The following is a 20,526-nucleotide window of genomic DNA, read 5'->3' as shown; positions in this document are numbered from 1 at the left end:
ACAGGATCTGCTCCTGCAGCCGTGGGCACAGGAAGTGTGAGGGAGGGAGATGACAGACACTCTGCAGAGCCATGGACGCAGCAGATAACCGCGGGGAGCTGCCAGGGAGGAGCTTGCAGCTCTGCTGCTGCGGTTTAACCTCCCGCTGCCCGGGGAGAGCAAAGCTACGGGCACCACTTGCTCGTTAAAATGAGCCAAAGCTCTGAGCACTCTGAGCTGGAAGAAGGCTTCCAGTTCAGCCTGCTGGCATCAGAATTGATGCCCCTCCTTGAAAAGAGGCTGGGAGCAGTGGGGAGCAGGTGGGGGATGAGGGCCTGGGGACTGAACGTGCGCCCTGGTGCCTCTCTCCCCGGGGGGAGGCTGTTGGCTGTGCTGTGCGTGCCATGGTGGGGCCAGGATGGTGCTGGGGACAGTCGCTGCTTGTCTTGTGCTTCCTTCGAGAAGAGCTTCCTCCGCCCTCCGAGATGGATCCTGGGGGAGGGAGACGTTGCAGGAGCTCAGAACACAGCCCCATTGTGTGCCTGTGTTTTGCTCCCGGCAGCGTCCCGGCCCGAGGTGATGATGGGGAAGCCTCTCTGATGACTTTTCAGAGGGCCGGGTAAGTCCAGTGGGACTCCAGTGGTGGGACACCCCCCTTGCACAACCCTCCAGAGCCTCGCGGGATGGGAACTTCATCCCTTCATCCTGGACAGGGAGAGGAGAATAAAATTAACCCTTGCACTGGTGTCTGTGGGATCAGAGAACAGCGTCCCAGCCCTGGGGGCCAACGCCGAGGGGAGGCTTTGCCAGCCCAAGAGGCTGCTGGAGCCCGATGCAGAACTGTCGTTTTCCCTGAATTCCCAACGCCGTGGCCTGCAGATAAAGGGATGTTTGTTAGCCGGGCACACTGTGTTTTGCCGAGCAGAACAATAAAGAGAAAGACACTCACAATGGGAAATTGTGCTTCCTCCTCCCTGTGCGCTCCTCGGGGAGGTGTTGGAGGGAAAAAAAAAAGAGAAGAAAGCGGGAAGAGACAGTGACAGGGCAGGGAGCGAGGGCACGGCCGGCACCATGGGAGCGGGCATCAAGGGCCCGCGGGGCCACGGGGCTGCCAGGACACCGCCCGCCCCAGGACGGTGACAGGGAAGGGGCTGGCTGGGACCACCTGCTCACCACCTCCCGTGTCCCTGTGTCCCTGTGTCACCTCTTCCCAGGAGCCTCGTGGCGCAGCTCCGGCCTTCCCAGAGCCCTCGGCCCCACCATGGGGTGTTGATGACGGAGACGGGAAGCAGCAGGAGCTGGGGCAGCACGTGGGCTGGGGGCTTTGGATGGGAACAGCGGCTCCCCGAAGGACGTGTCTGGGGACGGTAAGAGACTGGGGGTGTGCCAGGAAGGAGGGTTGGCACAGTCCGTGGGGTCGGTGTCCTGCAAGCGGCTGTCCCCTCTGCACAGTAAATGCCAGAGAGCCCCCACGGAGCAGGGCCACATCCTCCGGGCCCCACCAAGGGTGGGGTGTGTCCCACTGCATGTGCCCAAGCCCTGCGCTCCCCCCAGGCACCGTCCTGCCCCCGGCTCTAAGGATGCACAGGCTGCTCCTGTTCGGCTGCCTCTGGCTCCTGGCAGCACCCCCAGCATCCAGCATCTTCCAGCGGCCAACCGGGACCCCAGGTAGGGAGCAGGGCCTGGCGGGAGGACAGGGAGCCTGGGTAAGGATCAGGGCCTGGGGGGGCAGGATGTGGAGCCCATGCAGGGAGCAGGGCCTGCAGGGAGGATGGGGCACTGCTGTTTGGGGCCAGTGCTGGAGGGGAGAGATGATGCTGGGTGGGTTCAGCCAGGGCAGGGGCTGAGCTGTGCCTCCTGAAGGTGCAGGAGAGACGAAGAGGAGCCAGGATGGGTGATGGAAACCATCAGACGCTGGTGAGGGTTGAGGGATGCTCGGGGAGGTGTTGGGGGGATGGTGACAGTCGGTGCTGAGGCTGCCCGGGGGGCTGCAGCCCCGCTGCGCCTGCAGTACCTGCTGGAGCCCCTCCACCCCACGGTGCACACGCGGCGCGGTGCCACGGCCACCCTGCCCTGCGTCCTGCGCGCCCTGCCCCGCAACTACCGCGTGAAGTGGAGCAAGGTGGAGCCGGCCAACTATCGGGAGAACATCATCATCATCACCAACGGGCTGTACCACAAGAACTACGGGCCGCTGAGCCCGCGGGTGCGCCTGCGGCACAGCCACCGCTTCGACGCCTCGCTCACCATCACCGATGTGGCGCTGGAGGACGAGGGGCGGTACCGCTGCCAGCTCGTCAACGGGCTGGAGGATGAGAGCGTCTCGCTCACGCTGCACCTTGAGGGTGAGGTTGGGCTACGTCCCTGGGGGAGGCGGCAGGAGGGGGAGCCTCAGCCCCACTGGAGGTGCGTGGCTCTCTGCCTCCAGCTGTGTCCCCCATTGCACCGCCCTGTTCCCCAGCCTTAAATTCAGCACTGAACCCCCAGGGATGTTAGGTCAAAGCCTCCTCGGGGAGAGCATTGCCCTCACCCTGTCCCTGTCCCTCCAGGCGTCGTCTTCCCTTACCAGCCCAGCAATGGACGCTACAAATTCAACTACCACGAAGCCAAGCGAGCCTGCGAGCAGCAGGACTCCCGCCTTGCCACCTACCAGCAGCTGTACAGAGGTGAAGCATTCAAAAAAATTCCTCTTCAGCCCAAAACCACACCTGTTTGGGTATGGGGAGGAGGGAAGTGCCGGTGCTGAGCTGCCTCTCCCCCCACAGCCTGGACAGAGGGTCTGGACTGGTGCAACGCCGGCTGGATCCTTGACGGGACTGTCCACTACCCCATCATCAACTCGCGGGAGCCGTGTGGTGGCCGCCTCCTCCTGCCTGGTGTCCGGACCTATGGAGCCAGGGACAAGCAGAAGGACCGTTTCGATGCTTTCTGCTTTACCTCTGCTCTCCAAGGTAGTGCTGCGGTCCCCTGTCCTTGTCACAGCGCCACCAAGCCCTGCTGCCCACCCAGATTTGCAACAGGGCTGGGGTTGTTTGCAGGGGAGGTGCTCACCTGTGGTGTCCTCCCCCATCCCCAGGCCAGGTCTACTTCATCCGGGGCCACCTGAACTTCAAAGAGGCCGGGCAGGCGTGTCGCAACCACGGGGCTGCTATTGCCAAAGTGGGACAGCTCTACTCCGCCTGGAAGTTCTCACAGCTGGATCGCTGTGACGGGGGGTGGCTGGCGGACGGCAGCGTCCGGTACCCCATCACCACCCCCCGCGAGCGCTGCGGGGGCCTGCCCGACCCCGGTGTCCGCAGCTTCGGCTTCCCCAGCAAGGAGATGAGGACCTACGGCACCTACTGCTTCGTGGGGAAGTAAGAACACTGGGAGGAGAGGTGCGCTGTCAGCGGTGGGACACCAGCCCTCATCACCCACGCAGAGAGCTTGAGGCAGGGTAGGAGGGGGGGGGTCTCCCAGCGATTTGGGGTGGTTCAGGAATCCATAGAGCTGGATTTGGGTGCTTGGTGCATCCCCTGATGAAGCAGGTGCCCGTGTCCCAGCCTGCTGTGAGGCTTGTGGGGTGTTTGGGACTTACTGGAGAAGCCAGAGCCACTGCTGGACCAGGGAGGGGGGGTCTGATCCAGCCCCCAGCAGACAGCACAGGCTGCCCATTCCCCACCCCCGGTGAATCCCTCGCCCCATCCTTGCTCCCCACAGCCATGAGGACTCTGGCTGGTCGCTCTGGCTGGTGCAAGTGCACAGGACTCGGGCTGGGTATTAACGAGTGTGACTAATGGCGTGGCGCCTTCTCAATTAATAAAGCAACAGCAAAACTCTATGGCAAAGGCATGTGCTTGCCTGGCTCCTTCCCCTGCGACCATCTGGCCTCTCCACGAGGGGAATTTGACAGGGGCTTTCCATCCCCGGCGCCCTGTCCGGGGGTTATCTGTGTTCCGGCCGCTTCACTTTGCGGTTTTACGGGTGTTGCTGTTCAGTAGAGCCCGGGAGAGCTATAAAAAGCCGTGGACCTGGCACAGTGCAGGGGGAATCACAGCATGGGGAGGTGCCCTGGCACTGGTGATGTGCTGGCCCAGCCTCATGTATTTGTTGGGAGCAGTGTCCCAACCCAAGCCCTGGCCAGTGCCCGGTGCTGCAGGGATGTGGGGGCACTCTGGGTTGTGTCTCCCTGCTTCTGTGGCTCCTGGGGATATCTCTGTGCCCAGGCTCTCCAGTGCTGCCATGCTCCGCCATGTGGGGCTGTGCAGCCCTGCCAGTCCCATCCCTGTGCCAGGTCCCCCCAAATAACCAGTCACCACTCTGTGCCACCTGTTTACTGGTTTTAATACCCACAGAAGCACAGAGAGCGGGTTTGGGCAACACACACCCACTCCAAGCCTGCGGCAGCAGCTTCTGCCTTTCCAGGGAAGTGCAGAAGCCCCCCCACACCTCAGGATGGGTGCTGAGCTGCAGTAGAGCTTGGATGTCCCCATGTCGACCCCCACCAGGGTGTCACAGGATGAGGACCCTCGGGGTAGAGGTGAGAGAAGATGGCTGGAGGTGATGCTGGCAGGTCCCTGCCATCCCCTGCCTGTGGTGTCCCACTTGATTTCAACTCTGTTGTGACTCTGGGAACAGAACTCCTGTTGTGCTGCATTTTGGGCCACTGTCGGTTCCTTTTGAGGGGGTCTTTAATTATTAGGATTTCTTTGTACAGATATAAAACAAACAAGGGGACAGACACCCAACAGTGAGGTTTCGTGCCACGTCGGGGTCCGTGCCGGGGTCCCAGTGCCGTCCCCATCCACACCGGCTCCAGGGCCTGCGGAGGTGCTGGCTGCTGCCCCAGGGACTCACTCAGTGGCTGGGGGGCTGAGCCAGGCCTGGGGAGACACAAGAAATCCCAGGTGAAGGGAAAGCGCCGTGTGCAGGTGCTGGGGGTGCCGGGGGGAGCCCGTCACTCACCAGGGCGACAGGCCAGCTGGGGTGGCTCCCATGTGCCGTCCTCGCGGCAGCGGATGACGGGCGAGCGGCGCGGGGCGAAGCCGAGCCGGCACTGGTAGCGCGCGGTGGAGCCGATCTCGTAGCGCTGCTTTGGTTTGCCAAAGGCTCGGGCGTTGCTGAGGGCAGGGGGGGGCCCGCACTGCACTGCAAAGGGGGGGCGGCTCATTGCGGTCAGCCACGGGGGGCCCCCCCAGCCCCGAAAAAGCCCAAACGGGCTCAGGGTCCCACGCACAGGACTCGTCTCCCTGCTGTGGAGGTGGTGGGGAAGCCCCTCTTTGGGGCGACGGGGGGTGCAGCCCCAGCCCCCCAGCCTGGGCACAGCTTACCCAGCCCCATTTTGCAGGTGTAGGAGAGGTGGTAGTTGCAGGGCACGTCGCTCCACTGGCCCCCATCGTGCCACACGATGACCACGCAGTTCTCCCCGGAGAGGAAGTAGCTGTCGGGCTGCCCGGGGTGCCAGTTCTCGTAGAGCTGGGGGGACAGGCGGGACGGGGTGCACGGGGCATCCCAGTACACCCCTTCAGTGTGGGGAGGGGGTTGCTGCACCAGCACACACCCATCTGCAGCCTCCTGGCTGTGACATCCCCGTCGGGAATGAGGTCCCACCTCCATGCCCCTTGGCATGGCCTCGGGACCCCAAATCCCAGGGTCTGGCTCCCCTGAGGATGCTCAGCCCGGGTGAGGCAAGCGACTCTTGTTTGGGAGCCTCAAAGCCCGGCCCCGGTGCTGGAGGAGGATAAGGAGGTGCCAGGCGGGGCGGCTCCCCCGGCGGGGGCACACAGGGGTTGGCAGCCCCACTTACCACGGGGCTCCCGTCAGACCACTGGAAATCCCCCTCGATGGTCCGGTCGTTCAGGCCGATCCACTGGTACTCCCTGTACTGGTCTGGGGGACAGCGGGTGTGTTGGGGCGGGGACACATCCAGGTGCCCCAGCACCACCTGGCCGGGGAGACTGAAAGGGTGCTGGAGGCTGAATTCGGGGACATTTGGGGTCTGGGGGTGAATGGGATGTGGGCGTGTCTCTCGCCCTTCAGCGGGAAGGTGCTGGGAGGTTTGGGGACAAGGGGAGCCCCGAAAGGGACATAGGGGGACCCCTTTACCCCTCACCCCCGGGGAGGCGGGACGGGGCTGGCCGGGAGAGGGCGGCAGAGCCCCGGGACCCGCCTGTCCCCGCCTGTCCCCGCCTGTCCCCGCCTGTCCCCGCCTGTCCCCACCTGGCTCTGCCGGTCTCCTCCCCTCCCTGCAGGTCCCGAGCTGTCCCTGCAGGTTCCCGCCTGTCCCCCCGGCCCCCACCTGGCCCTGCCGGTTCTCTCCTGTCCCTGCAGATCCCTGTAGGTTCCCCCTGTCCCTGCAGGTCCCTGCAGGTCCCTGCATGTCCCCACCTGTCCCTGCATGTCCCCACCTGTCCCTGCAGGTCCCCACCTGTCCCTGCAGGTCCGCACCTGGCTCTGCCGGTCCCCACCTGTCCCTGCAGGTCCCAAACTGGCCCTGCAGGTCCCCACATGTCTGCACCAGTCCCTGCCTGTCCACACCTGGCTCTGCCGGTCCCCACCTGCTTCTGTAGGTCCTTGCCAGTCCCCGCCTGTCCCTGCAAGTCCCCACCTGTCTGCATCAGTCCCCACCTGGCTCTACCAGTCCCTTTTCTGGCCCAGCCAGTCCCTGTGGCTCCCTGCCTGTCCCTACGTGTCTCTGCATCTCCCTGTGAGGTCTCTCACTGCCCCTTCCTCCTTCACCCCCATGTCCCTTCAGGCCTCTTCGCTCTCTGTGCCATTCCCACAGCACTTGTCCCCTGATCTGCCTCCCCCTGCCTTTCCCCCCTCCCTCCAAGGCTGATTTCAGGCAGGTTATGGCTTTGCCTTCAAATTTACTTGCACACGTCCAACCCTCTGCTGCTCTGTCTGCCCATCACTGGATCATAGAATTTTGTTGGAAAAGGCCTTGCCAGGTCGTCAAGTCCAACCATTTCCCCACAGCCAAGGGCACCACTGTCCCCAGGTGCCACATCCACAAGTCTTTTAAATCCCTCCAGCAATGGGGACTCCCCTGGGCAGCCTGTGCCACCATTTCCATGAAGGAATTTTCCCAATACCCAACCTAAACCTCCCCTGGTGCAACTTGAGGCCATTTCCTCTGGTTCTGTCCCTTGTTCCCTGGGAGCAGAGCCTGACCCCCACCTGACTCCACCCTCCTGTCAGGGAGTTGTAGAGAGGGAGAAGGTCCCCCTGAACCTCCTTTTCTCCAGGCTGAGTCCCCTCAGCTCTCTCAGCCTCTCCTGGTGCTCCTGCCCCTTTCCCCAGCTCTGTTCCCTTCTCTGGTCACATTCCAGCCCCTCAATGTCTGTCTTGTTGTGAGCAGCCCAGGACTGAGCCTGTCTGCTGCCATGTCTCTTCTCCATGTCCCTCTCCATATTCTCACCTCTCTATCCATGTGTCCACCCACCCATCCACTAGGCCTGGGCTCTACCCTGGCTCTTTGCTACTTGTTTAAAACTCACAGCCCAGCACTGAGGGTCCCTGGGCAGAAGTGGAGGGATGCAGCAGGGTCTGGGTCATTGTCACGTACCATTGATGAAGTCCTGCTCTTCGGGGGTCAGGATGGTGGCCAGGTGTCCCCCATAGTGCCTGCACTGGGTCTCCGCATCCTCCCAGCTCCTCCGAGTGGGGAAGTGCTTGTAGCAGGCTCCCTGGAAGCTGTCCCAGCCGGGGCTGCACCTCCGCAGTGCTGAGCCACGGGAGCAAGGAGGGAGAGAGGAGAAGGTCAGGGTGATGGAGCCCAACTCACCCCAAGCTCCTGATTTCCCCACATTTCTGTCTCCTGGGCCGCTGGTTCAGCAGCCGAGACAGCAGCAGGAGCTGCATGGGGACTATCCAGCGTGGCCACAGTGGGACCCAGGGGACTCACGTCTTTCACAGCTGCTGCCTCCGTAGCCAGGCAGGCACAAGCAGGTGAGGTGGGCGCCGTCCTCCACACAGGTCCCTCCGTTCAGGCAGGGGTTGGGGACACAGCCACCTGCAAGGCACACGCAGCCGTCCTCACCGCAGAGCTCGGGGACTCCTCAGTGCCCAGCAGTGCCAGAGCCTCATCCCTGCAGTGTCCCACAGCAGCCAGGTCTCTGAGCTGCTCCTGAGGCCACCAGCTCTGGGGCAGGTGAAGGACTCAGGTGCACTGTGATGTGCCCAGAGCCATCCCACACTGCCCTTCCACCACTGCATGTGGACAGCTCAGCAACCCCGGCCCAGAGCTGGCCAGACCTGGGCCTTTGGCCTCCCCTTAGGGCACAGAGATGACAGCTGGATGCTCTCATCTCCCCATCACTGGGCCCCGTTGCCACACCAGCCCCTGGCCCGCTGGCTCTGCCTGGGGCCCTGGAGTGACGCAGTCATTGTGTTTTGGGAGGGGAACATGCAGACGATAAGATAAACCTCTTGGCACTTCCAGCCACATGTTCTCGGCCTGGCAGTGAGGTGACTGCATGCCCATCCCTCTGGTGTCACCTCCAGCCTGGACAGGGCTGATAACTCAGCCGGCACCTTCCCCGCCCCGCACAGCCCCACGAGCCCGTTGCAGTCATTAATGCACCCAGAGCACAGCGTGTGCTCCCAGCCCAGCTCAAGAGCGTGATGAAGGGCTGCTGCCAGCGCCGGCCGAGCGGACACTCAGAGTCCTTGACCCGCTCCAGCCTAATGATGCCCCATTTTATGGCCCTCGGCTCGGTGCCACCCTCACCCATGCCCAGGGAGCGTCACCTCCCTGCGAGGTGCCGGTGGCTCACTCGGGATGTACAGCTCATCCCCAGCAGACCGAGGCATGGAACAGGATGAGCGATGGAGGGCCCTAATGTCACACGGCTCTTCCTGAGCATCTGTCCTTGCCAGGGCAAAGGCAGCCACCCCGCGGGCTCTGGCCACTTTCCACAGAGCCTCCTCCGTGCCACGGGACTGGGCAGGGCTCTGCCAGACCAGGGGGACAGGGACCCCACATGGTCCCTTCTGCTGCAGCTGCCCTTGCAGGGAGTGGGACGGGGCAGAGGTGGCAGGGGCTTGGCTGCAGGACGGGCATCAGAGCTGGGATCATCCCAGTGGGGGGACCAGAGGGTGGGGCTGGGGGGTGACACCCACCCACAGCAGGTCGTGTTCCCACTGCTCACCCATCTCAGCCCCCATGTGGGAGGACTGGGGCTCAGGGGGTGGGGGACGTGGTCCACAGGGGACTGCAGCGATTTCAGGGTGCTTGGCCACTGGGAGCTGCACAAGGCAGGGTGATCTTGGGGGGGTTCTGCACCCCATGACCTATCAGTGTCCCCCATGTCTCTCCCTGCTCATGCCATGCAGCATCCAGCCCTCATCCCTCCTCCCGGGGCGGTGCAGGAACAGTCAGTCCCAGGGGGGCCACATGGAGGGTGCAAAGCAGCCATACCCCTCCCAGACCTCACAGGTGTCCCATCCACCCCATTCCCGGGGACTCGCAGGGCCGGGATCGGGGGATTAGTTCGTCAGTGGGAGAGGCGCATGGGCAGCAGGCGCAAGGACGAAGGGAAGAGCTCGCCGAGATGCTTGTTCTACAAAGCTTTTAATTCCCTTTATTAGTACCACGGTTAGTCAGAGCAGGGGCTGGGGCCGCCTTTTGCTTATTGGGCTTTTTCATGGAAACAGTCATTAAAACACTTCACAGAAGTAGAAAAGATTTAAGTGCATGCAGAGATCAGACCAATTTGTTTGACAAATATGTGCTTCTCCAAACCTGTAACCTTCCCTTACCCAGCTGAGGAGGAGAGAGAGAGAAAGAGGAGAGATGGACAGACGGACAGACAGAGGGAAGCACAGCGTGAAGGAAAGGTGTTGGCTATCTCTAGTGCCAGAGAGCAGCCAGGAGGGCTGCACTGAGGGCAAGGGTGGCACGGCAGGGATCCCGGGCCGAGCAGGCACCTGCCCCGACACTGGCCCGCTCAGTGGGCAGGGCGGGCAGGGGCACAGCCGTGCTGGAGGCTGGGTCCCCCAATGGGGTCCCCACCAGGACCACCCCAGAACTGTCAGTACGGGGAGAGGTGAGGCCATCCCTGAGGGTCCCACCTGGTTCTCCAGGAACGGCTGTAAGGAAACCCTCCACGGTTGCAATGGAGGGAGCAGGTTGCTCTTCCTCCTCCTCCTCCTCCTCGGAAGCTGCAGCAGGCATCCCGCGGTCAGCGCCCGGCGGTGGCGGCGCAGCCTCCTCTCCTCCCGGGGCCGGTGCGCTGCTGCTGCCAGGCAGCTCTGCGTGCCACGGTGTCACCGCGGGGACAGTGCTGCCGTCCCCCGGGACCCCAGGCGAGGGGAGCCACACGGCTCCCGACTGCTCCTCCCCCTCCTCCTGCGTCTGCGAGGGCGCGGGAGGCAGCGGGGACGCCGCGGGGCTTTCCACCACGTCTCCGGAGAGCTCGGCGTCTTCGGCGGCAGGAACGGGGGTGCTCGCCCCGCCGGACTTGTGACCGCGGCGGGGGGCCCCGCCAGGTTCTCGGCTCTCTGTCGAGGTGGCAGAAGCGGCACTGGTTGGCGATGTCATACGGTGCCCAGGTGCCCCAGGGCTGGCAGCGTGGGCCGGCCGCCCCAAGGCGTCCCGCGGGCGGTCGGGGCGCTGTGTGGGGGCGACGGGGCTGGGCGGCCGAGGAAAGCCCTCAGGAGGCTCCGTGTCACCTGCTGGGGCACCGGTGGGTCCCTCTGGCTCCAGGGGCTGGCTGGGGTCTCGCCCTCCGCCCGGGCTCTCCGCCGATGTGCTGCCAGGGCCCCCGCCCGGCGCTGCTCCCTGCTCCTCCTCTGCAAAGGGCAAGGCAGAAAGGCAGTGAGAGGCCGGCGCCGGGAGCCAGCCGGAGCGCGGGGCTGCGGGCACCGGCATCGCCTGCCAGCACTGCCAGTCTTGCTCGCACAAAGGTGCGCGGGGAGATGGAAGTGGCCCCGAGCCCGTGTGACACTGTCCCCTCTGAACCGGCACGGCCGACTGAGCTCTGGCCCGGCCACTGCCAAGTCCAGCCCCGGCTTTCCTGTGGTGGGGGCCATGCTCAGCCCCTCACCGCTGCACCTCGCCTCGTGTCCCTCCAGCTGCCAGCTCCCTTCTCCAGTTCCTTGCGCTGCTAAACCATGGTCCAGCACAGACCCTGCCCACTGGACTCCAGCCAAGGGACACACGGATGTCCCCGTGCCACTGCACAGCCCTACACTGGTGCCCCGGCCATGGGTGCCGCCTCCACGGGAAGGATGGGGACAGCTGGGGTGACCCGGGCACCCTCAGGTGCCTCTGACCTCTCCTTGCAATCCTGGTGCCTCCGTCCTGTGGCTGCTCTCTGTGTCCCAGCCCTGGCAGCACCACAGCTGAGCTACGGGTGTGGGACAGTCCCTGCCCCACTGTCCCTGTCCCCCCATTCTCCTCCGCAGGGGATGGGCTCCCCAGCTTCACACCACAGCCTAGGGGGACACCTGCCTCAGGGACAGCCAGGGCTGTGGGGAAAAGGGAGGCAGAGGTGGGGTGACCTGAGGACACGGAGGTAGCTAGTGGGGGGTGCCGGGCCCCTGGCCCCAGTGCGTCTTCAGGGGACTGGCTCGGCTTTTCCAGCTCAGCGTCCTCAAAGAAAGGGACGGCGTAAATAGCCCCTCGCGACTCAATCTCCACTTGCGCTCTGGGCAGCTGCAGCTCCTCCAGCTTTTCTGCCACTGTGACAATCTCCTGGAGGAGATTCTCCTCGGGCTCTTGGGCTTGGTATTTTCCTGCAGCCTCAGGGAAAGAGTTTGTCCCTTCTGTGGGCAGAAAGAAAGTGGGATATTACTGCCCTGTCCTGGCTCCACGGCAAGCAGAGATGACCTCACCCCAGAGCAGGTCTGGAGCCTTGGCACCCCAGTAGGGACCCAGCTCTCCTCAGTCTCCCCTTCCCCCTCTAGACAGGGTCAGCACAGGGGAGGATCAGGCCCTCCCAAGCGCTGGCAGAGCCAACAGCCCCAGTAGGAGCTGTGGGGCTCGGCAGCACAGGGTGGGGCCAGACCCTAAACCCTGCATTCCCCTCCCTGTGGGGATCCTTCTCTACTCCCGGGGGGGAGGGCAGACGTGCACGGGGAGTTAGTGGGTTACAGGGGTTGTGGAATCATGGAACGGGTCCATCCTGCCTAAGCCATGTCTTTCCCTGCTGAGAGATGGCGAAACTGAGGCACAGAGATGCACAGCATCCCCATACCGTGAGCCCCCATGGCCCTGAGCAGATACACAGAGATGTGGGATCAGGCAGGAGGAGTGGAGGGACAGCTCTTCTTCCTTCCGTGCCCGTTATCCCTGCCAGCCTCTGTCCTTCCTCATTGCTCGCAGGCAGTGCCATGCCGCTGCCCACAGGTCTCCGTCCTGCCCACCACAGGAGATATCGCCCCAAACCAGCCTGGCAGGCTGCATCCCACAGCCCCAGGGACCCAGGAGTGCCTCCCAGGCCAGCAGCCCTGGGGGATGAACCCTCCCGGAGCCGTGCCCACAGAGCTCATGCAGACCGACGGTGCCATGCAGGACATCCCTGTTCTGTCACAATAAAGTGGCACGAAGTACTGAGGACATGCAGGGCGTCCCTACTCTGCCACAAAGTGTCAGCATGCACTGTTGAGACTACGCAGAGCATCCCTCCTCTATCGAGAGGTATCAGCATGCAGTGTCAGGACCATGCAGGTTATCCCTCCCCTGGCACGGTGTATTGGCATGCAAGGCACCCCTATCCCACCACAGCAGGCTGAGACGGAACCAAGCACCCACCCCTGCTCTGCCCCGACAGCGCGGCACCCGGCACAGAGAGCACGCAGGGATCCCACCACAACCCCGGCCCCGCAGGACACCCCGGCCCCGCAGGACACCCCGGCTCTGCTGCACCCAGAGCACCCGCCGAGAGCACGCAGGGATCCCACCACAACCCCGATCCCGCAGGACATCCCGGCTCTGCTGCACCCAGCGCACCCGCCGGGCACACGCACCCCTGCCCGGAGGCTTCCCGAGGCCTCCCACTGGTCCCTGCCTGGGAGCATCTGCGGGCCAGCGGTGCCCTTCTTTACCTCGGAAGCAGTACGCATCGTATCTGCTCTGGGCATCGGGGAATCCCGTCTGGTTGCGGAAGAGGAAGATGGTTTTGACGCCCGGCAGAGCCCCACCGCAGCGCTCCCGGGGGGTGACGATGGGGTAGCGGACGCTGCCGTCGGCCAGCCAGCCGGGGCTGCAGGCGTCCAGCCCCGCGTTCCAGGCTGCGTAGAGCTGCCCCGGGCTCGCCAGCTCCGCGCCCAGCGCCCGGCAGCGCTGCGCCGCCTCCTCCAGCGTGAACCTGTCTGGGGCCGTCTCCAAAAAGATCTCCCCTGCGAAGAGAGGGAGACGGGCGTCAGAGCTGGGGAGTGCGGCACGGGCTGCGGGAGCCCCCTCACCTCCTCTGCTCTCTGCATGACCCCAGGAGCTGGCGTGGAGATGGAGACTCCGGTGTGTGGTGGCACACCAGGGGCTGGAGGAGGCCTGCCTTCCTGCCTCCTTCCCTGCCTGCCTTCCTGCCTGCTTCCCTGTCTGCTTGCCTTCTTGCCTGCTTCCCTGCCTCCCTGCCTGCATCCCTGCCTCCCTGCACATGCACAGCCACAGCGCAGGCACGGCTGGAGCTCTCACGCCACGTGGGATTCCTGCCCTTGCAAACAGACCTGAGACTTTGACGCGCTCGTGAACGGGACTGCAGAGGAGCAGGTCCACGCCCTGCACAGTGCAGTCCACGTGTGGGACATTTCTAAGGAGAACTGCAAGCTCTGTGGTGGGGCTGAGGAGGGCTGGGGGCCGCTGCCCTAAGGCACGGCATGGATCAGCCCCCACGACTGCACTGCTCTCCTGGTCGCAGCGCGTCGTCCCCTGCACACAAGGGATGTGTCCCTCATCCCTGCCACCTGCCTGGCACCACCCAACTGACCCCACAGCAGCTGCCACCACCGGTGGGGAGCCCCATCAGGACCCGAAGGAGGGACCAGCCACCCCCATGCACACACGGCCAGGCAGGATCTGCAGCCCTGCATCACATGCAAAGCATGACACGAGCACAAACGGCACAAACCCCAAACCATCACACACAGCGTGCTGCTGCACTGGGGCAGATGGCTGTGGGCACACCCTAGCCCGAGCACTGCCTGCTGCTAGGGAGAGAGCACCACACCCCACCAGACTGAACCAGGAATGCTTTAGGAAGCAGCACAGCAAGTCCTCGCACCCGAGAGACAGCGCCTGCAGTGCAGGGCAGCTTTTACACTTGGGTTTACAACAGGTTACAGAGGCGAGTTAGTGTGGGAGCAAAAGCAGAGGAGGGCGAAAGATGGCTGGCAGCACCACGGGCACCTGGGAGGTCTTCAGCGTAGCAGTACACATCGTACATGTCCTCCGGGTCCACCACTCCGTAGTTCCTCACCCCGGGGAAGCCGTTCATGTCTCCGTAACAGGCTTCACGGGGTGTCTGGATGGGGTACCTGGGGCAGGAAAGCACAGGGAAGGGCTGGTGACTGGCGAGGGAATGATGGGGTGAGGCCGTGGGCGCAAGGCCCGGGCAGCTGTGGTGCCCACCTGACGGTCTGGTCGGCGATCCAGCCGGCGTCACACTGCTCGTAGCCACCCAGGTAGGCAGCATAGAGCTGCTCGGGGGTGGCGATGCTGGCGCCGATCCGGGCACAAGCTTCCTGCGCCTCGGCAAAGGTGTAGGCGTAGCGCATGGAGCCCTCCCGGTAGTGGAACACCACCCCTGGGGGCAGACATGGGCATGGGCAAGGGGCTTCACAGCAGCCCCCACCCACGTGGGTGCAGATGCACCCAGGGGGGCATTTGCTGAGCCAGGAGAGGGCCCCGACCCGCCCCAAATCCCACCACTCCCCACCTTGAAGTACCTTTGACTTTGACATGGAGGATGTCGTGGCCGTCCTCGATGCCATGCTGCACGTCACAGCGGTAGATGCCCGAGTCGTTGGGGCGCAGCTCGGTGAGCAGCAGGGAGGCGTTGGTGTAGCGCTGGTGAAAGATGGGCAGGGAGGCGCGCAGCCGATAGTCCTCGCTCACTTTCACCCTGTCGCCCCGAGCTACCAAGATCTCCACCTCCCTGCCCTCAGAGATGAAGGTCCACTTGACCCGGGGGGTTCCCAGGACCGCCCGGCGGCCGCCCGTGGCAGCGGTGGGCTGGGGGCCAAGGTAGGTGATGAGGCAGGGGATGGTGATGTCGCCTGCCAGCACAGCGTCGAGGGCTGGGTGGCGTGGGATGGAGACCTGCAGAGCCTTGAGGTCCTCTGGGTGGGAGAAGAGAGGAGCCATGAGCAGGACTGGTGTGGGGCCCCCCCGAGACCCTCACGGCAGGGCAGCAACGGGGCAGGGAGTTACACAAATGTGGGTGATGGTGCCGAGTTACCTGTGCCATCTCCGGGGCCGAACACCTCCGGGACCGCTGTGGGGACAAACATCCAGAGCAGCAGCAGCAGCGGGAGGGCTGGGGCCATGCTCTGCCCTGCAAGGGGGGAGCAAAAACCACCAGCTCTGCTTAGAATTCATAAAAGCATCAAAAATACCCCATCCCTGCATTGGGGAAGTGGCTGGGGAGATCCCTCAGCCCATGTGTGTGGGGGTGGGGTGATGCACGCAGCATTGGGGCACAGAGGGAGAGGCCAGCTCTGGCACGGCCGCAGAGTAACCTGGACCCTTGGACAGTGGAGAGGAGAGGGGAGGGAAGGAAATGTGCCCTGGTTCACAGGAGGTAGAAGACAACATGAGCAACCAGGACCATTGGCTGGGAGCCACTGGGTGCCATCCAGCCCCTCTGACCTCCCCTGGGAGCTGGGTTCCCTGGGGACAGCAGAGTCCAGCCTGGCCCGGACAGCACAGGCGGCCTGAGCCCAAGCACCGGCTGCAGTGGGCAGGGAGGCGATGCCAGCACCAGGGCCGTGTGCCCACGGTGCCACCGTGAGAAACCTCAGGAAGGGTTTGAACAGCGGCTGTTTGGTCAGGAAAGAGGTGGTGAGGGAGGCGAGGGAGCCAGCAGGGCACACACGGCTGCTCACGCCACTGCACGCACGTTTCGGCACGGGTGTGCACACGCGTGTGCGTGCGCTTGTGCACGTGTGCGCTGCCGGGGGCGGCTACGGAGGGAGCTGAGGTCAGCGGGCTGCCGGGGGGACAGCCCAGAGCACACAAAGCACGGGGCAGAGGGGGAGGGAAGGAGCAGGACGGCTTCTTTGCCATTCAGCTCACGCTGGAGGCTCCCCGCGCGCGGGCTGGGAAAACCGAGGCTGACCAAAGCAGCCATTATGTCCCAGGCCTCTCTCAGGCTGCCTGGCACAAAGGGCTCTCACCGGTGGGCTGGGGACCAGTGCTGAAAGGAGAGCCCAGTGGCCAGCACCACCATCACTGGCCCCCAGCCCTCTCCAGGGAGCAGCACAGGGGGTGATGGGCATGTCCCAGGGGGGGTCCAGCTGCCCTTGCTGCTCTTGCAACCATCTAGAGAGGACGCTGATGCTGGGAATGTGGGGAGATGTCCCTGCCGGATGCACTGCTCCAATACCCCCCCACCCCTCTGCAGAGGCTCCTTGTGGGGCTGGAGGCTCCTCAGCCTCCCGTGCCAGGGATGCATCGTGCCATTCCCTGGGAACAGCGCACCCTGAGGCTCACAGCAGCTTTGAAATTTATGAGCTCTTTGCACCGTATTGATTCCAGCAGCCACAGAAGCAGCTTAGGCAGCCCCATGTCCAGTCACTGGCCACCAGGAACAGCCTGACAGGAGGCTGTCCTGGTCACCTGCATCCCTCCTCAAGCAGTGTTCCCAGAGCGTGCCCAGGGGACCACCGCCGTGGGGAGGGGGCATGAATACAGCCCTGCACACCCCAGCACCAATTACCATGGACACAGAGCCCCTGGAACCACGGACACACAACCCTGGCACCACACGCCAGCGATGTACATTCCCTGGCATGCCACACCATGAACGCTCAGCCCCTGGAGCCTTGGACAAAAAACCCTGGCACCACACGCCATGAACATACAGCCTCTGGCATGACACACCATGGATGCACAGCCCCTGGCACCATGGACACACAGCCCTGGCAGCACACACCAGGTGCATTCCCTGGCACCACGCACCATGGGTGTACAGCCCATAGCACAGGGCACTGCCCATGCACAGCTCCTAACACCACACTCTGTGAACTTGAAGCCCCTGGCACCACACGCCATGGGCATCGACCATCCTGTGCAGACCACAAACGTCCCCTTCCCAGCAGGAGCTCAGCAGGAGCAGCCAAAGCTTGATTGCCCAGGACCTTGCCAGTGGTGCCAGGGCCAAGCCAGGGGCTTTCTGTGCTCCGGACGGATATTTTGAATGCAGCCCCATGGTTCTGGACCAAGGGACAAAACCCTCCTGCGTGGCAGCCGTGGCCAGGCTCCAGCACGGGGGCTGGTGCCACCCCCCGGGCAGCCAAGCGAGGAAGGCTTTTGTCACAGGCACCTTTTCTTCCCGTCCCCAAGGCGCCATGGTGGCGCGGACAGCAGCCCTGAAGCCCTGGGGAGGAAATCCAAGTGATAAAACTCCACAGGAATTGGGCAAGCTGGAGTGTCTCATCCCCTCCTGTGCCCATCCCTGACTGGACCGGTGTGCTGGCACTGGGAATGGGATGTGGAAAGGGTTAAACCCAGTTTCACCCTGCCCATGGGGGATGTCCCGAGGTCCTGGAGTCCCATGATGACAAGAGATGCTCAGACGTCAAGTTTGGGGTTTGGGGTTGGTTTTTTGCGTTGGGTTTTTTTCCTGTTTTCCACAAATGGAAAATCTTTTGACCCACACGTCATGAGGGAAAAGCTGGGAGCAGGACTAGGGAAGGGCAGCCAAAAAATGTTGAATGGGTATAATGGCAGCAACTTGTGAGGCTCAATGGTCCCAGAGACCTGAGAGCTCAGGAGCTGCCGGGATCAGACAGACACACAGGCACGCACGCACGTGGCAGGGCCTGCTAACCTCCATTTCTGTGGGAAACCAGGTGGAAAATGGAGCTGAAGTCTATTTTGGGACAGGAATGATCTTTCTTTCTCCCCGGAGCTCGGCCCTGCTTTCAGATCTGCCTCCTTGAACACAGGACCTGCAGGATCTGGGGCTGCAGCACTCCTCGATGCAGGAGATGCTGCGAGTGGCTGGCCGGGGGGGGTGTCCCTTTTCATCTCCGGAGAGGGGTTTTCTTCTCCGCGGCCCCTTGTCCCCTCCACGTGATGGTTGCTCATCGCGGCTCCCAAGGTGCCCTGGCAGCCCGCAGCGAGCTGGAGGAGGGGGGAGCAGAGCGGTGGCTTTCCAGGGATGCTCAGCTGCAGAATGAGTCAGCAGCCGCCGGCACAGCCTGGCCCCGCTCCAGCCCCATCCCCACCAGCAAAGGGCTCCGGACACGCCGCTGCCGCCCCGGCCGCCGAACGGGGACGGAGCCGCAGCCCCGGCCGCCGCCACCGTTCGCACGTGGCTGAGCCGTGCCCGTCCCCCCCGGAGCTGCAAACTGCTGCTGCGTCCAGGACCCGTCCCCACCCCCGCGGGCGGGTGGGGTGCGACCATCGGAGGGGTCCCCGGCGTGGGGCCGTGCCAGGGACACGCCAGCTCAGGGATGCGCGGGGAGCGCCCGGCAGCTTCTTGGCAGCGGCTGCTGGCAGAGCTTAAAAGGCCGGAAGCAGGTGGGGAGAAGGGGGGTCCCTCGGGTCCCTCCAGCTGCCAGAACCCCTCGCCACCTCCCTCCCCCCAACAGGGAGAAAGGGGCTCCTTGTTGCACGGGGGTCCGGGAGAGCACAGGAAGAGGAGGGAGATTCAGTCCCGCACAGAGGGGTGGGGGTGGGAGCAGACCCCGCAGGAGCCGCCAGGGACACACGAGCACGTGTACCCCTGGGTAAGTGTGTCACACGCACACGTGAAGGTTTGCACACCCATCCCCGCCTCCCCCGGCTCTGGGGCTCAGGTGGGGAAACTGAGGCACGAGGTGGGACGGTAGTGAGAGGTGGAGGATGGGGGTCCCAGATGCCGGCAGGGGTGGGACCCAGCCCCGCTGCCGCTCACCAGCAAATCCGCATCTCCCCGCTCCCAGCACAAAACCTCCCCATCTCCCAGTTTCCCCAGTCTAAAACCACTCCCTGAAAAGCAGCCCTAAAATATCCTGCTCACCCTCTCCCTGCCATGCTTGAGCCCAGAAGTTGGAAAAGGCTCCAGGCTGGGGGCAGAGGGAGGTTTCTCCCACCCCCCGGGCGGCCAAAAGGAAGAGCAACAGGTTCTGGGTTGGGCCGAGATAGGAGAAGTCGGCGTGACAGGAGCAGCGGTCCCTGGCAGAGCTGCTCAAGGGCAGCCCCTTCATCCTGGGGACGAAATGCTCCGGCTGAGGGAGGGGAAGGGGACTGCAGTAAAATTCCCTCTCCCCGGGATACCCCACGGTGGATCTGGGATTCACACCGGGGCTGCTTGAATGGAAAAAGCCATGAAAATCCTGAAAATGTTTCCCCTGGTCCCTCCTGCTTCCCCCACTGGGACACCAGCAGAGGGTGGGGACAGAGCTGAGAGAGCCGAGGGAGGACAGGGAGACCCGGCGGTGCCCTACAGCCATCCCAAACCTTGGGCTCGGCCCCAGCCCCCCGGGAGCGGGCAGCTTTGCCCCTGAATCCAGCCCACCCCCACGGGGAGCAGCGACACGGCCGGGCAGGAGTGGGGGGAGCCGGATCCCTGTCCGGCTCCGTGCCTCAGTTTCCCTTTCCATTGCTACCCTGACTGCAGCCTCCTTGGGACAAGGACCCGGCCAGAGACTCTGCAGGACACACGGGGAGGACTCACGGAACACACCAGACCCATCCTGGATCCCTGACCCCTGTCCCAAAACGAGGGTCCTGTGGGAGCAGCTGCTGGAGCAGCCCGGGAAGTGCCCCTGCTCGCCAACAGCTTCGAGCCGCGCTGCCGGAGGGGCTGCGGGACGGGCTGGGCTCCAGGCTACAGCAGCCGGGCACCACCGAAGTCCTTTCTCCTTCCAACTTCGCAAGAGCCCCCCCAGCCCCCGCTCTGCCTCCGGCGCTGCGGAGCCGCTACGAGCTGCTCCCTTTGGAAAAAAAAAACTTGCAGCGCGATGCTGCGCTCGGGAGGGTCGGGGACAAGGACAAACCTCCCCGAAGCGGCACCGAGGGGTCCCGCAGCCCCGAGCATCCCCCGCTGCAGGGCAGGAGGACGCCCTGTGCCCCCCGCGCCTGCATCCCGCGGGGAAAAGCACCGGGAAACCTCTCGGCATCCCCACGCCGGCTCAGATCTCGTCTCACTTTCTGCCCGTGCGGAGGTGAAACGCGATATTGGAATGAAAAGCGCAGTACGGCAGCGCCCCGGGGACACCGCAGCGCCCGGGGCGCCGCCGGCCCCACGCGCTCCCCGCACCCCACCTTGCTCCGTGCGTGGCGGCAGCCCCGCGGCGGGGGCCCCTCTGTGCGGCGGGGGGAACGGCAGCGCGGGCGGGGGGTCCCCTGGCCCGGGGTCCCGGCGTGGGGCTGAGCTGCGGCTCCTCCGGGGCAGCGCGGGCAGCGGGCGGCAGCAG

The 20,526-nt window shown here is 64.2% G+C and overlaps 2 protein-coding genes across 4 annotated transcripts; one reads left to right on the top strand and one right to left on the bottom strand.

Annotated features, from left to right (window-relative positions):
• Positions 1-1,336: 1,336 nt before the first annotated feature.
• Positions 1,337-3,339, top strand: HAPLN2 (hyaluronan and proteoglycan link protein 2). The gene is made up of 6 exons (XM_068995368.1): positions 1,337-1,346; positions 1,534-1,647; positions 1,974-2,324; positions 2,529-2,645; positions 2,745-2,930; positions 3,056-3,339. Exons 2-6 carry the CDS (start codon positions 1,560-1,562, stop codon positions 3,337-3,339), a joined length of 1,026 nt encoding a protein of 341 aa, XP_068851469.1. The 5' UTR covers positions 1,337-1,346; positions 1,534-1,559.
• Positions 3,340-4,311: 972 nt separating this feature from the next.
• On the bottom strand, positions 4,312-20,443 carry BCAN (brevican). 3 transcript variants are annotated; one of them, XM_068995206.1, is made up of 15 exons: positions 20,375-20,443; positions 15,360-15,455; positions 14,848-15,240; positions 14,531-14,705; positions 14,309-14,436; positions 13,009-13,302; positions 11,464-11,727; positions 10,633-10,752; positions 10,033-10,461; positions 7,865-7,972; positions 7,526-7,684; positions 5,765-5,847; positions 5,289-5,433; positions 4,924-5,106; positions 4,312-4,841 (listed from the first exon to the last, which is right to left on the bottom strand). In XM_068995206.1, exons 2-15 carry the CDS (start codon positions 15,445-15,447, stop codon positions 4,816-4,818), a joined length of 2,595 nt encoding a protein of 864 aa, XP_068851307.1. In that variant the 5' UTR covers positions 15,448-15,455; positions 20,375-20,443; the 3' UTR covers positions 4,312-4,815. The 3 variants fall into 3 exon arrangements, with proteins under 3 accessions (XP_068851307.1, XP_068851306.1, XP_068851308.1); XM_068995205.1 differs by having other exon boundaries at positions 10,033-10,752; XM_068995207.1 differs by lacking the exon at positions 13,009-13,302.
• Positions 20,444-20,526: the final 83 nt, after the last annotated feature.

This window comes from Aphelocoma coerulescens, chromosome 25, assembly GCF_041296385.1.
Source record: "Aphelocoma coerulescens isolate FSJ_1873_10779 chromosome 25, UR_Acoe_1.0, whole genome shotgun sequence".
In the NCBI taxonomy this organism is placed as follows: Eukaryota; Metazoa; Chordata; class Aves; order Passeriformes; family Corvidae; genus Aphelocoma; species Aphelocoma coerulescens.
Note: the sequence above shows the minus strand (reverse complement) of the source record. Positions and strands in the feature narration are given on the sequence as shown.

Excerpts from the sequence above, each read along its gene's own strand:
- HAPLN2 (XM_068995368.1), top strand. The coding sequence starts at position 1,560 with ATGCACAGGCTGCTCCTGTTCGGCTGCCTCTGGCTCCTGGCAGCACCC. Across the intron at positions 2,325-2,528 it reads GCTCACGCTGCACCTTGAGG|GCGTCGTCTTCCCTTACCAG; the intron begins GTGAGGTTGGGC and ends CTGTCCCTCCAG. Across the intron at positions 2,931-3,055 it reads CTTTACCTCTGCTCTCCAAG|GCCAGGTCTACTTCATCCGG; the intron begins GTAGTGCTGCGG and ends CCCCATCCCCAG.
- BCAN (XM_068995205.1), bottom strand. The coding sequence starts at position 15,447 with ATGGCCCCAGCCCTCCCGCTGCTGCTGCTGCTCTGGATGTTTGTCCCC. Across the intron at positions 7,685-7,864 it reads AGGCAGCAGCTGTGAAAGAC|CACTGCGGAGGTGCAGCCCC; the intron begins GTGAGTCCCCTG and ends CCCGTGGCTCAG. Across the intron at positions 5,434-5,764 it reads GGTCTGACGGGAGCCCCGTG|CTCTACGAGAACTGGCACCC; the intron begins GTAAGTGGGGCT and ends CTGTCCCCCCAG.